Source organism: Harpia harpyja, chromosome 6 (genome assembly GCF_026419915.1).
Source record: "Harpia harpyja isolate bHarHar1 chromosome 6, bHarHar1 primary haplotype, whole genome shotgun sequence".
Taxonomy (NCBI): Eukaryota; Metazoa; Chordata; class Aves; order Accipitriformes; family Accipitridae; genus Harpia; species Harpia harpyja.
In genome coordinates, this window is record NC_068945.1 from 61014786 (window position 1) to 61030984 (window position 16199).

At 38.2% G+C, this 16199-nt stretch overlaps 1 protein-coding gene across 1 annotated transcript in view; it reads right to left on the reverse strand.

Annotated features, from left to right (window-relative positions):
• Positions 1-16199, reverse strand: part of SEMA3A (semaphorin 3A) — a 336793-nt gene that overhangs the window by 101082 nt on the left and 219512 nt on the right. The window contains exon 6 of the mRNA XM_052789790.1: positions 574-693. Coding sequence (XP_052645750.1) covers positions 574-693 — 120 coding nt within the window. The remainder of the gene's footprint in view (positions 1-573; positions 694-16199) is intronic.

The following is a 16199-nucleotide window of genomic DNA, read 5'->3' on the forward strand; positions in this document are numbered from 1 at the left end:
AGCAAGCTACAGGTTAAAAAAAGGGGGAAAAGAGAGAAGAAAAGTGATTTATTTTTCACTAAGAAGTAAGGAAACAAACCCTAGGTCACATATGAAAAACTGTCAGTGTGTTAGGACAAATCTGAGAAGCAGGATTTACAAACGTGTGACACTATTTTAATTCCCAGCTGGGAGAAAGCTGCCACAGTGTCAGACTGGACTGACTGGTAGGAGACTAAAGGACAGAGCTGGCCCCAGAATAAAGACACAGGCTGCACTACCCCTCTCCTAGCTGGTATCTGTCCCGACCAAAAAAAAGACAGTGCTTTTAACTTCATGAACCAGGTAGAATGGCTTACTCATATTTATTTAAGCCCCTGGGGGAAAAGATGCTGTGTAGGGAAGAACAGTACAGATTCCTCTGTGATTTATCAATCAGCACGTCAGCACCTGAGTCAGGAGCAAGTCTTACCAGATCCACTCGCCGAGACACAGAAACTAGTGAGAGTGCATTTTGGCAGGAAGAGATCATGGCTAAACACCAATAAAGATTAAAAAGAGGAAAAAGAAAAATATTGTTTTAATATAGTTTACCTCAGGATGGCTTCCAACTTCAATATAGGTGCAGACTGGATGAAAAGCCCCTGTTCCGCAAGCGTACAAGTGGGTTGAATTGTAAGCCTTAAGCACTTTGATGAAATTAGCACATTCTCTCTGCAAAGAAAAGGGGGAAAAAAATGTATCCACAGAGTTAATTCAGTGATTATGACTAATGGGAGCTCTTCTGTGTTAGGGAGGTATGGCTGAATGAACATATTTTAAAAGTGTCATCATTTCATGCTCTTTATGAACTTGTTTATTGCTAAGCATTTAATAAATAGCCTGATATAGGTTACGTTTTTAAATATCTTTGGTTGCCATTTAATAAAGCATCCACCCCTGAAGGAGAGATTATACAAAAAAATTTCCTAATTTTTGTTTCAGACACGTTTCACCTTTGTAATTTATGCTATTGCCATGTTTGTAAGACAAAACCCATTTATAGAAATGTGTCAGAATGAAATAATGAAGAAAAATGGACCAACTGTTTGCTTGTATTCAATTAAGTAACAATTAGAAGAAAGATGGGCCAGATGGAAGAAGTTGATGAAAAACAAATCATTGATATAACATTTCTAACAATAATATGAATGTTGCCTCACCCCTATTGTCTGTGTTTAGGGGCCAGTTTTACAAAGATGAATACATATGTTAAACTTTAAAGCAATTATTGACAGCCCCTAGAATGTAAGCTTTGCAAGACTTGGACTTTACATTTTCTACCTAAGTAAATTATACATCATGTATAATTCTAGTTCTCAGCAATTAAAAACTTAATAGCAACACTAACAGTCCCTAGTACAAACATTATCTGTTATCTGTTAACAACATGTCATTATTAATGCCTAATGTTATTAAAATGGAAACATCTAACCTGAAGTCAAGATGTCAACTTTTTCCATTTATTTAATATTTTTGTTTCAATCAGGTCTAACAAGAAAATAAATATGTCAATGCCTGTGAATCAGTCTACTGACACAATTACAAATAATGGATTTCAAATAGGAGAGGAATAAGAACATTGACATAAAATAACCATTTCCAGTAAAATTTCTGTTTGAAATTAAGGAAACTTTTCTATGTATATTTGATGACTTTTTTGGTACAGTACTCAGCTGTACCTCTCCAAGTGGACCAGGGCCCATGGAAACACCACCTGAGCTACCACCTCCGCAGAAATCTCATTGACTGGCATCATCCGTCTCTGTAACTTGCTTGCTAATTAAACCAGATGATACTCTCAAACACAAAATAATGGCTCTGCCAGGAAAATGCATGTGCAATTTGAGGCACGCCTTAGGCCACCACAGGGAAAAACAACAAACTTACACAGATAAAATACTGATTCCCTGCCTTACACAAAGGACTGTACTGAAATGACATTGCTCTTCCAATTTTATTGTTTATTTGCATAACAGATAATGGCAATGTATTAAAAAGAGCACCCAGAGAAAAGCATACGGAATCTTACTACATCCTTGGCTTACTGATGATTACTTAAGTTATCTTTCCAACTGAGATGGAAGAGAAAACATAAAGATAGTTAAGGTAATCCAACAGGAAATTGAAAGAAATAGAGATGGATGTTACCAGGGGTCTCTCTTAATTCTTTCCGTTCTGACCTTTCTTAATAAAAACACACACAATTTCTGCTGCATAAGTATTCTTCCTCCCACACATGTATAAGCATGAACATACATTTATTATACATATATGTATCCACAGACTGCTTTCCACTGTCACAATGGTACAGTGCTAAGAAAATACCTGGCATAAATCATCAAAATTACAATGTGTGTTTCGATAGTGTTCTTAATGCTGTTGTCCTTTGTTCCTTTTAATAAAAGAAATATGGGAAAACCATGAAAGCGCGTTAATAAGTCAATGCCCGCAAGAATAAAAATGGGCAAATTCATATAACATTAAAAATGAACAAAATTGAAATAGAACCTTTCTTAAACCCTGCTATTCTGTGTTTCAGATGGAGCACCTGACTTTGACTCTACATAATTTAAAATTGACCAATGATTTGTGCATTATTAAATAATTCAGAATTTTCTCACTTAGAGTTGTATCTGGTCAAATTTAATGACACTACTGTTTCAGCAGGACTGTGCTTTGCCTTGTCTGGTTTGATGTATCATGATTTAAAAAATGCCTTTGTGGTCTACTACTACGCTTTATTAAAGCGTTCAAAAATTGCCTACCTGAAGAACATGAAATGTTAGAGGCCAGTGGACGCATACCTTTGCAAAATGCTGTTAGTACATGGGCTAGACCCACAGCCAGTGTGAATCAGAACAGATTCTGCTGATTTCAGAGGAGCTATTCTGATTTACAGCAACACGCCATCCGTGACTCTATATGCACTTGCTAAATACTGTTCAGCTGCTTATCTATAATATACAGCAAGAAGGTATTAGATAGCTAATACTCTAAAGGTGAGACGGAAAAACCTGCTTAGGTTAGGGGCAGAGATTTCTTTGATTTCTATGGATGGAAATTAAGAAATATTCTATCATCAGCTTCACTGGATTATTCCAGATTAGCCTGGGGGGGAATTAACTCTATCATAGCCATATTTGAGCTTCAAGTGTTCAGGATTGATAGTAGTGTAAATGCACTAATATCAGTAAAGTTACTCCAGATTTATAATATATTTCCAAAAGCAGATTTGGCTTATTCATTCCTGCTTTTAAGCTCTCCTTAATTCCTTGTACAACATGTTTTTTACCATAGACGTCTGAGAAATACACAACCTAGTTAAACAATGGGGAAGGTAAATACCTACAGCAATAAACCTTTTGACTATGACAAATAAATTTATATAACATTTAAAGTTCCTAGTCCAATTCAGACTGCTCTTATAGATTCCCTGTGTTTTATAGCCGCATAAAGGAACCATTAAGGTCTATTCAGTAAATTCTCATACACCTCCCCAACAGATTAAGTTTCTTTATATATTTTACATGGTTGTAAAAAAATAAATAAAGAGGGGTATTAAACCACAATAAATGACATCAAAGTAAAGTTACAGTTCTGATTTAAGCCCTTGTCAACTCAGGAAGTTCAAAGTGAAGTTTCTGCCCTGCCTGGGAGACGGTGCTATTCTCCCTGGAACATTAGCAACAGGAGCATTGATTTCAAACGCAGAGTAATCAGATTCCTTCCTTTGCCTAACTGTGCTCAAGTACAGCTGCACAGGTACAGCGTCATGGGTGGAAATGTTGTGTGCTTGATATTCTGAACTTAGCAAGAGTTTGCTTTGTGATGGTGAATATTAGGTTTTCCCAGTTTATGCGGCTCTGGGAAGAAAAATCTTCCCATAAGTCTGTAATATACCAACTTTAACAGCTTTGAATGATTTGCTCAGACTCTAAATCTCAGCACACATGTACGACGAAGAAGAGATTCTGACTGGGGAAAGTGTGTGTACACTGAATGCAATTTGGGTCTGTCACTACATGAGACTTGGGTGACTGACTCCCTTTTTCAGCCTCTGTTTCCCCATTCCCACCCTCACGGCAAGGCTCCTACAACAGCATTCAGGCACCGCCAGTTGTGAAACCTGGCAGAGAGCTCTGCTGGTCCCGATACCAGTGGCTACGTCAACTCGACTACAAAGCAAGTCCCCGACCCCCTTGGCTGGAGGCCTGGAATGACTTGGGTGTCTCCAACTGGGCTTGTCCCACTTGGCAGCAGCGTCTCCCCTTGCCAGACCCCCGGGCCAGCGCTATATTGTTAGTGTGAAGGCCTGTGCCAGCAGAAGGAGGCATTTCACTACATGATCTCAGAGCGTAAGGCACTGGAAAGGAGACAAAGACAACAAAAGAAATGTAGTATCTCGGTAAAATACAGCAGACGGGAGAAAATATCCACCGGAGGAAGAGGAAGTAACCCAGAGCCAGAAGCTGTAAGGAACAAATTGTCAGGGAATTTAAACACTGTGTCTGCATGTGAGTTCAGCCCCCCAGTGCCTTTTATCCATTTTCACTTTCCCCAGGGAAGGGATGTTGTTTAAAGAGAACATAGTCTGGAGATATCCATACCCTTTGAATATTGTTCTTCGTCAAGTAAAACAGCCAAAGGAAGAAAATTAGAGTTTTAGAAATTATTTTCCAGGTGGAAATCGGGGGTTTTTTCATATATGAAAGCACGGTGGTGTGGGAGTCTAAAATACTTTTAAGCCTAATAATGTGAATGAAAATGAATGCAATGTATGCAAAGTTCTTCGTAGGCAGGAAAGTGTTGCTTGGATGGGTTATGAAAATAAATCTTAAAGAAGAGGAGCACTGGAATCACCATAGCGAATCATTATAAATTTTTCCACCTAATAATCCTGTTTATTATAATGGGCAGCTTAATATCAGGAAACTTTCCTTGTCTATATAAAGCTGGTTTATGCCCTAAAGCTTGAGTTTATTTATACATACATACAGCAGGAAGCATAAGTGATTGCATATGGTACAGAATGATTGAGGTAGATATTCAAAGTGAAAATTAGGTACATCATGAGGGTGTTACTGCAGTCCTCAAAACCCTCATTCATTTATCTTGCCTACCCCTGGAGAGGATTAATCTTCATTTATATTTCAATAAATGGTATAAGGTTTCCCCAAGAGCTGTAGGTTCTGGCCTTGTACAGAAGTACCTCTACCTTAAAATCTAAGCACCTAAGCCCCTACATCATGCCTGAGACTTTTTAGCATAGCCTGCAAGGTCTTCCTATCCTGACAGAGGGAACTTCTTTAGATAGCTACTTTTTTATCTTTTTACAGTGTGACTTCTGGATCTGCTTCTGCAAACAGTCCTGTGATAGCACGATTGTCAATACCCTCCAAAGCATGGCCAAAGAAACGGTTCATGCCCTGGCTCTGCCGTGTGTGGTAGCTGAAGCACTCACCCCAAACGTAAGGCACAATCTAGTTTGTTTCTCTGCTTGAAGGAATATAGACCGAATCCCTCACCAAAGCCCAAGCAGACCCTACAGGCTTTCCTGGGGTTCGTTTGGCATGTGAGGGCAGAAGGACATCCAGCTGAAGCCATTCTACCTTGCGTACAGGAGTTAAAGGTTCATTTGGCCACCTGGAAGGAACAGTGCCCCAGAAGTTTACTGGGCATCCCCCAGCGAGAAAAAGGTTTCAACTTCAAGTACATTACAGATGTTTACGCTTCCTCTAAGCTTGACTGAGGAGGTTATGGGGTTCAGATCCTCAGCTCCATGTTGACAGTTTATTGAAATGAAAGTGGCTAAAACCATCTGTGTCATACGACGGTAACACAGCCAAAGCACCAATCCCACTGCAAATTCTGTTGTACCGAACTCCTACTTGTAGAAGAAGTTGAGAAATTATTAGACTGTCACTTACATTTGGAGTGTGAATTAAAGTCAAAGAGGTCCAGTGTGTCTGGACAGAGATCTTAACTCTAAATTTCTGTTGCAAATATTATATACTATGTATAAGGGCAGAGGGCCTGTCTTGAAGAGAAGATAAAGTGTTAATTAAGTTTCCCAGAAGGGCACCCACTATATGAAAGATCAATATGTCTGACTTACTGAACAAACATACACATTTATTTTTTAAGAGTTTTCTAATATTTATATACCAAGTTGATAGAAGGGCTTATGCAGAGAGAGATTAGGTTGAAAAAATAAATTACAAAGAAAATGTCTGCAACCAAAAGCATAGGAGCCAAATGCAGAAAGATTGAAAAACAAACACTACAGATATGTAACACTGATTAGGCTGTGTTATGCAGACTTTTCCCGGACAGTTACAAAAATAAAGTCCATCCATCTGTCAAAACATCTGCTCTGTGTATGAAAATTCAAACAGAATTTAGGTGGTTTCTATGAGTTTCCAGTAATTATCTCTCCTCCAGAAGCCTGGAACTTGCATCCTTCGATCTGGATTACTGATGCAGCAAAGAGTTTTTAATGACATCTTTTTAAGTGTAAGTTAAAGGGTTAAGTCCCTGTGACCAACTAATATCCAGATTTTTCTCATTTTAAGAAAGCTGTTTCATTTTTTTTTAACCAACATTGATGTCCATACTCCTTCTTAGATATTGCAGCAAATGCAAATGGCCAGATTATGCAGGACAATAAGTAGAAGGCAATAATAATCCATTATAGTATCATTAGCTTCAACAGTTTTCTGCTGATTTAATCCAGATAAGGATCAGACCCTGTAATACATTCTTCCTTTATTTCAGCCTTCCCACACAGCCAAGTGATTAAAATATCAGAAGGTTTTGTCTAAACTGGATGGGCAAGGGGATTTAAACCTATCATCTAACAGCTGGACAAACAAAACAAATACATGTTTTGTCTTTCATATCAAAATGGATGGACAGTTTCCATATAAAGTCCCATGCATGAGTTTAATTAATATGTTTACTTTTTTCTTCTTCTTCTGTCCAATTAGTTGAATTCTCAAGTGACGAGGTCAGAGATATCCATGGAGAATAAGTAATCCCTGATATTACTGCTGTCATTCAAATTTATCACACTGCTGAAAGATGTTCCGGACTTATCAAGGAGCTTTTTAACTTCTCTCTTTTCCTAGCGGGCTACTGCAGCTGTGATCAGTTCAGTCCATATTGGCTAGGTATCTTTTTCAGCATGCAGCAGCATTGTTTCAAGGAAGATATTTCTCGAGTGTTAGTGCAATAAATATATGTATGATTGCGATGTACACGGATGATTGATTCTCAGCTAGATCCTGCAAACACTTTAGCATGTCAGTAAGCATGTGCAAGGAAGTCCTTTTCAGGGTGAGCTCTACATGGTGTATGCTTTCACAGCTCCTGCTGCTTGTGTGCAAGTTTTTGTACAATGTAGTAACATTATTTAAAAATTATTAGTTTCCCACTTTCTATTACAGTAACACTTAGAAAAGTATCAGTCAAAGAGCAGTCTGCTGAAACAGGCCCAGAATAGGCAGGGAAAAAAGCAAATTATTCCAGTCCTGTTAAAATGCAATGACCTTTTAAAAGTTTATTTTATTGGAGTAAGCTAGTCGGTAACACTGCTGCAAAGCTATTGTGCTAAGTGCTGCATTGGCAGCAACAGGAAAGTCCCCGAGTGCTAGGAGCTTCCTACAGGCCCTAACAGGTGGGGAAATCATGCCCAGCACCTGTAATCTATGAGATAACCTTCCAGCTGAACCTGTATAGGCAGGTGCATGGTTTTAGAGTGGGGGACGCCAGCTGGTATGAAAACTTTGCAGATTATGATTTATTACTGTGTGCCCCTTGCAGTTTGGATCAATAACATCATTTCCATCCCTGTTTTGTCATTATTGTACCTTACAATTAGCAGGATCAATGTTTTATAGTCCTATCCTCCGAAAAAGAGTCAGTCTGCGGTGCTGAGTGAAGTAAGTTGAGCAGCTGAAATATCAGGGTCTGTGTTACAGAAAGGGATTTCTATTAGCTTAGTTCTTGGGGATTATATCCCCATTAGTCAAAGCCTTATAAGCAGTGTGTATGGCATCACACACACACACACAAATCCAATATAAACCCAGAATATGTCTTGGTAAAAATACCTAGTCTCTTTTATAATTGTGTGTTATTTTGTGGACTGAATTGTAATTGTACTTGTCTTCCCACCTCAGAGTTTTGAAAAAGCTGACAGATCCCCAGATTTAGTGGCCCTTACACTGGATCGTGATCTGGAGGACTTGACCCCTCTGGAGTTGTCAGGAATGACACTACTCTTAGGCATGGTGACCACTGCCAACATTGCGGAGGAACCATTGATTAATTCCACATCTAGATTTTCCTCTGCTGTCAAGATGTGCCCTGAGAAATTTCAGACTGAAGGTGCTGATGAGGGTTGATAAGACATTTTTGGTTGCCTAGTACAGCTTACTGTATTTCCAGTTATCTTTCCAATTAAGTTATGACTGTTATCTGTCTGATTTTTTGATACGACAAGAGTTCATGAGAATATTTTAAATGTATAATTTACTCAAGTTGCAGGATGTCTGCATGAATTTAAACCATTAAAGCATCAAGACAAGAAAAAAGCAGCCAACTAACAAAGCATATGATAAAAAAAAAACCACTGAAAAAAAGCAGATATATCCTGATTCCTTCAAGCCACAAAACCGCATGCCATATTAGCAAACAGTTGTACTGTCAGCACACTTGCACAGCAGATGGAAAGCTCCTCTGGTTCCTCCTCTGCATTAGTGAGGGTGAAACACAAAATGTCTCCCTGCCTGTCTACCTACTTACTTGAAAATCTGGTAGTCATTACTGGTACGTGGTCATTTGGCCCATAGTTTACCACTAAGGCTACACATGGAGGTAGCTAAGCCAGGTGGGATACTCCCTAGGGTCTGTCCGAAAACAGTCTTAAGCCAGAATCCGTTAGAAGATGACATTAGAAGCCATGCTTTAAAGGTGCCTTCTTTGGCTGCACAGACTAAACACATCAGGCCTTCAAATCTTTGTCGTTAGCACCAACCATCTGACCTAGCGATCTTAGGAAGTACAATTTCTCCAATTTTTTCTGCATTCAGTATGTTCAAATTACAAGACATGTTTTCAGTCCTTAAATCTTCATTCAGCAGATGCAGACAACAATTGTTCTGGACCTGTGAACAGCTAGAGGGATGCCAAGAAAAGGCTGCAGCACTAAATACCTGATTTAATGACCATCTATTATTTTTGTACATCTGGTTAACAAGACAAAACAAAGTCTTTTATGGATGCAGTCCAGCAAACAAGTGGGTTTTCAGGATTTTGCAGCCACAGCATGATTGTTGTACATTAAACCTTTCCATGAGTGTTAGCAAGCTTCCTTTATTTTGAATTGTTAGGTTTTTCGGTAGTATGCACTTCCTAGAGCACAGAATGAATTTATTTAAGGAACAGAAGAGTATTTCAGGAATAATTCAAAACACTGGGAAGCCTTGAGGTCAAGCAGATGCCAGTTCTTTTCTGACCATAACTTTAAAACAAAATTGGTTTTGCTCTACAGAGTAAACCTGTCCCACATTTTGGGCATAGCATTATTAGCAAAGAAATGAACAATACTGTTTGGTTTCAGCTCAAGCAGTCTCACCAAGCTCAGCAGCAATTTAAGTTGCAACCACAGTCTAGATCTAAAGAGTCTCTCTCATCTATCTCTTCTATCTGGGTGGGGTAATCACCTGTCTCCTGGAGAAATCAGATTACACCCCGCCTTTCGGAATAGGATCAACACCTGCTAATTGGGTGGAGTATTTCAGAGGAACAGGTTGTCAAGCCTGTTATAGGTGCATAAAGCACTTAGGCTCCATATCAGTCAGCTTGCTTTTACTCAGCATACTATAGGCATATCCTGTAATGACTTCCACTCACAGCCACCTAAGATAAATATACTCAAAACTTCTGTGTTGAAAGTGAACGTAAAACCTTGAAGTGTTGAAAGGAAGCAAAAGACTGTTGCATCTATAAGGGACAGTTGCTTAGCAATATGTGTGCCTGTAAATAAATGTACTCTGTAAACTTGACTATGAAGTTACATGTGCCTTACTGTGGGAATCCAGAAATTTGTGTGTGGATGTTAAACTATTTTTATACCACAGAGAGATGCTGAACAGAGAAAACTTAAGTGACAGAAGCTTAAAATTCCCACTCAGTAAAAATTTAGCACCAAAGTGAAATTGTTGAGTTTGCTGAGCGGTTTGGGGTTTTTTTATTGTTAGGTTGGTTTTTTAGGGTTGGGTTTTTTTGTTTGTTTGGGTTTTTTTCATTTTTATATTCATGATGTATGTATAGTAACTTAAAGTTTTGGAAGATGTTAATCAGGAAGGAATTACGCAACGGAAAAAGAGATCAATAGATTATTTGATCCAACACAGATCACGTCACTCAGTCAAAAAAAGAAAAAGAACAAACAAAAAAAACAAAAGCAAGAGAGATATGGATTCTCCCTTTATTTACTGTTCTTACTTTTTCTGTTCCACCATTTTCAGAATACAACACTTTTTCTACACTGAAAAAGTTTTTTTGAAGATCATCTATTGACATGAAGATGTGGTAACTGAACAAAGCATTAGCTTCAACATAGGAAATAATTGCATATTACTTCCTAGGTTATTTTAAGAACTTTCCCTTTAGTTCTTTTACTTATTACAAAAGAAAAAAGACAATATTTTAGACTTGTGTGCAGCAGGTAGGAGTGTAGTAGACCTATTTTTGGTGTATGTAACAGGACTACAGAAAAAACATCAGTTGTGGACTAATTTAATAGGGCCATAGTGACCACATCTTGAGTACAGAGGAACTGTGATATGTGATTGTTCAGAGCAGACCTATCCTTAATTTTTAAACTAGCCTTTCTTTTATTAAAGCAACAGAAAATCCCAAAACCTAAACCAAACTAAACAACACTCCCCCCCCCCAAAAACCCCCAGTCTATTTGCTAAAATAGAAAGAATGTGAAGCAAATTCAGAAAAAAAAGAAAAAAAGATGTAACTGGCACCAAAGGAAAGGCTTTTCTCTGACTTCATGAGCTTCAGACTGAAGCCCTGAAAAGAAACAGGAACTAAACATATCGATCATTTTTACTAGTCACCCAGTTAATGTGTTTCTCTGGAAAGACATGTACAAAGAATAAATTCACTCTGTCCATCTTGGGATGCAATAAATCATAAAAAGGAATTACCCAACATCATTTTGAAATAGCAATAACTGGTAACTCAGCCGTAAATAAAAGTAATTCTCAGACTTTGCCAAGGCCAAACTAGGGCTCATAAGGAACACCTATTGATAGAAAATTAAACCCCATAATTTTGGAAATGATTCTTCCATCATTTCTCCTTTGCTTCCTCTTTATTAACTCTGTGACTTTGTATTTCAAAAACAACAAAGAAAACATTTCTGCAAGACTGCATTAAATCTGCTGAATATTAAGTTTCATTCAGAAGCAAATTTCTATAGTCACACCTATAAACAGAAAAATAAGCCCAAAACTGGAAAATTAGCTTTCTCCTCGATCTATATCAATTTGTTCCCCATACTGAAAGACTTAAAGGACTTCCCATGATACGTAAGTGAGTAAAATATGAAAATCTGAACAACTGCCAACTTAATTCTTCCTCTGTATAAGTACACAAGTTATTACCTTACGGTAACTGATTTGCCTTGGTCAATTCATATAAAGAAATATATGCAAATGCCTAAATGAACACAAGCTGTAGGATCAATATCTGAACTAAGAGCCACAAATGAGGCTTCATGCTGGTGGGTGTGTTGTGGGGGTCCATCCAAGAACTGGAGCTGGCGCAACCAGAATTTCCCGGGGGGGAAATTCTGTTAGAGAGCTCCACGGGACTTTGAAAGACTCCAGTCTACTATACTTTTTACCAAGCTCATTTCACCTCTAAGTGAAAGGCTTGTAGGTTTGTTTTATTTTTTTCCTCCATCTGTCTTTCTCTTTTGTCCGTCGTCTATGCAAAGCAGTTTTACGCAGCAGCAATATTAAAGCAGCACACTACTTCACAAAATATCTCACTCCCTTGTCTCCCAAATGGTAAGAAATGCTTTGGCAGGAAATCATACCCACATTAAAGATCATGGACAAGATTAGGGAGTGAGCAGCCCTCAAGCTAATAAACCCAGCATACTAACTGGAACATTTGATAGAGTTGAAAGGGATATGCAGTGGCATTATTTGTCTTACAAATGGCTCAAAAGTCACATTTCTCCTTGTAGTAGGTAATACTGAGTGTAAATTCTGTCCCTAATCTCACTGGCAGTCCATTGCTTTGGATTTTTGCTCACTTTAGCCCTTTCTACTCCCAGGAGACATTCACCTTTCCCTTCTTCCCAGGCTGGATGGGGGTCCTGGGTCTTTAGGCTCTGTTAAAGGGTTTCAGTGGTATGCTGGAGCCAAGGAGCCAGAAAGGAAATGGGGATGGCGGTGAGGGTTGGTGGTAGAAAAGCTGGAAAACTGGCTGTAGATGTCCTCCAAAGGAAGAACCCTGACAGAAAGGGATGAACTTCTTTTTGGCACACCCAAAGGGCCAGAGGTAATTTGAGCGGAAAAATTGTGCCTGTCAGATGAATTTAGAAGCAGGCTTTCTAGATCCAGCCAGCATTGTATATTTAATTTTCAGATTCCCTCTTCAGATCTTTGTTTACAATAACAGATGAAAAGAATTACTTTTACTTTCTGCCTCCATGTTCTTCTATTTTCCCTAAGGCAACAACAGTAATAAAATGAATTAAAGGGAATAGTGGTTATTGATTGCCAACTTTGTTTTTCCAAAGTATCACCAGATATGGCTGAGGGACACTTGCTAAGTTCTACACCACTTTTTCTTTTCTTTCTTTTTCTTCTTTCTTTCCAAATCATTGCACTCTGATGGATCTATAAGCCTATGGAACTGCTAATCTTCCTATGATTTAGGGAGGGGCTGGAAAACTTTAACGGAAGCATAAACTGAGATGGCATATGAACATTTTGGCTTATATTAAGTATTATCATAACAAATGAGATGGTGAATTAAATTACAGCCATGTAAGTCTACCTGCATGAACCATAAACTCAATAATTAAGTGTCAGCCTCACTTAAATGCAAAGAAGCATGCACAGGATATAGCTATACCATCTGTAGTGTAAAGAGTCTTACTTCTTCTTAACTGGGCATAGGTTTCTGATCTAAAGTGATTCCGAATTACCACCAAGAGAACTATTGAGTATAATAATGTCAATCACAGTTGAATTCAGGTAAGAGTTAATAACTAGGTAAAATTTAATGGCAATTAAATAGCCCAAGTAGGTGTCCATCTCCTATAAATTATAATACAGTCAGTGCTAATACACACACAATTGTGCTGATACACTTTAGCTGTTAAGGGAAATGACACAAAAGTGTAACTAACTCTCTGTATGGATCTGTTTGTTCATTTGACAGAGCAATATGTAGGAGCTTGCTGGTATCAAGTAAAAGCAATTGGTACTCTTTGTATTTATTTGTATATCAACATTTATTTCTCATCAGAAATATCCAGGGAGAAGCCATTTTCATACAGCATGCAAACTGTGTATAAGTATCTGTCATCATGTAGCTTGTCCTCTGTGACTTTGTTAAACTACCCATTGAAATTTTAAAGATTTATACATGTCAAGGCCAGAAGGGACCATTTCAACAATTTAATTTGAGCTGGGATCTTTAAAAGTGGCTAAATAAATTAGATAGTCAAATCACACTTGAAAATAACATCCTAAGGTGCCCTTCAAAAACACATCTTTAAAGCTTTCAAGTTGTGGAAATCTATCATACCCTTTAATAGGGATTTCTCTGATTAATTGTGTACCATGTGAACTATTGATATGGTGCCTCAGCCAAATCTAGTGCAGAGATGTATCGACTAAACAGCAGCCAAAACTTTTAAAACAACAGCAAATTAATAGTTTAAGGACTAGATGAGCTTTCCAGTCAAGAAGCTATTCCTACCCTATCCCTACCTGCAAAATTAACTAGTGTTTCTAGTAACTTTTGTAAATCACCCAAGCTTTGCTTTGCTGGTTTATGACATCCCAGGAATGTCAGAGTGGAACTGGAGCCACTTTTTTTTTTTCAGTTACCTATTATTTAACCCATATGTAATGCAGAGGTTGCCATGTGTTTCTGCTGGGTCCCAGGTGCCTGTGAGATCTTAAAATCAAAACACTGAGGCTCACTAGTGAGGGATATGACTAGCAGCATTTCTGTACTGTAAGTTCAGTATAAAAGCAGAGAAGTATTCTGTAGAGACTTTGTCTTCTTTGATCATTACCAAGGTCTGGTCAGGAATTGTGAGAAATATTCACAGGACTTACAGCAACCAGAATACATCAAATGAGAGACTGAAGTCCAGAATAGCAAGAAATCCTCACAGAATTGCTCATTTAGTTGAATTACGTAAGCAAATATTTTATTTGTTATTCATAGTCTTTAATTTTTCATGAACAATGTCACTTTGGTGCTTGTGATACTCTATACCGAGGAAATGGAAATATATATTGTAATACTAAGTACTTAACATGGGACAGTAATTATGATTTTATTGGAAAAAATCTGTATTTTGTGGGAAAGTGTAGCAGTTGTTAGTTAGCTTCTATCAGAGAAGTCCTGCTGTAAGTAAATATTGCATAGCTGGGGGGAGTCTTTCAGCCTCTCTTCTCAGCTTACCCGTCTAAAAAAAAGACCCAAAGCATACTTTAAAAGGTTTATCTACCTATACAGTGAGCAAAGCTTAACTAATTAACATATACTAAGCCCTTTAAGAAACAGAAATGAAAACGACTGCTCAAGGAACAAAGGGATATCAGGAGAGCGGGAAGAGCCCAAGTCGGCCGCTCTCCTCAAATCCCGTGTGGACTGTCCTGAGCTACAAACCTGCTGTGCCTAGATTGGCATGACTGACAGCGTCAGTATAAGGAATCCCTCTGAAGGAGTGAAAACGACAGTAAATTACCTCTTATAATTATGAGAGGAAATCTCGGAGGTCATAGCTGAGGTTAGCAGTGGGGCAGAGCCGGGGTTATACTTGTGCTGCAGCTGCTGCAGTGCACCTGGCCTATTAGTGGGGACTTGCATTTTCAGCACTGACTTCCCCTGGAGATCAATAATTAAAAAAAGTTTTTTAAAAAGACCTGGATGTAGAAGTATAGACTGTCATGTAGAAAGTTCTGAACCATCACAAATGAAGAGTATCTAATATCTTAGCAGTGGTACATGCTGAAAGCAGTATTAAATCAAGCATGTTTTATATGCCACTTTATTTGTCCTCTATTTTTCTTGTTCCCTCTAATGAGAGTCTGTTGAGTTATTTTTACGGCCTTTACATTTCACGCTCCCAAGGTACTGACAATGACTTTAAGGAATAAATGAAGGAGGAATAATAAGTTTCTTAAATGATCTGTAATCTTGAGCTGTAATTACAGTTAAAGCAGTTACATTAAATACTTTGTAATGCACTGTTTTATAGCAAGAATAGATAGCTGTAAATATTTAAAGAAGGTGACCTGAACACACCAAGACATATATTCCATCTTTCTAGCTGCCTGCCAAAACTGGACCCACATTACATACAACCTATCCATTTGCTTTTTGGTTTTTTTTTTATTTTTCACCTGCACTTGTAGAGAAGACTAAAAATTAAAAAAAGAAAGCAAAACCCCAACAACCCATATACGTGAAAAATGTTTATGAAAACAAATTATCTGATTCTAGCAACATTGTGCTGTACTACTGTTTTCCTCAGTTTGGGCTGCAGCATGTCGTGAACTCTGTCCTCCTGTTTTGCCTTATTCTTTTCAACCAACTCATGGGAGTGCTGCTTCTAATGCGCAGGATCATAGCAGGCAGCTAATGCACCAGGGTCACACACAGCTTTGGGGTGTGGTATTGGCTTCACCTTTTACTCGTGATCAGCAGGCGTAGCTGCCTTAATATCATAGGAATCAGGGTGAATAAAATAGTTACAGCACAAATAATCAGAGGATGGGGTCCTGAACTTCCCAGCTCACTCCAGAATAACAGTGTCTCTATTTACAATGAATGGATTGGAATCAGCTCGGTGCAACGTATAAAACATCCTCTTTCTTACTATTGTGAATTTCTAAAAA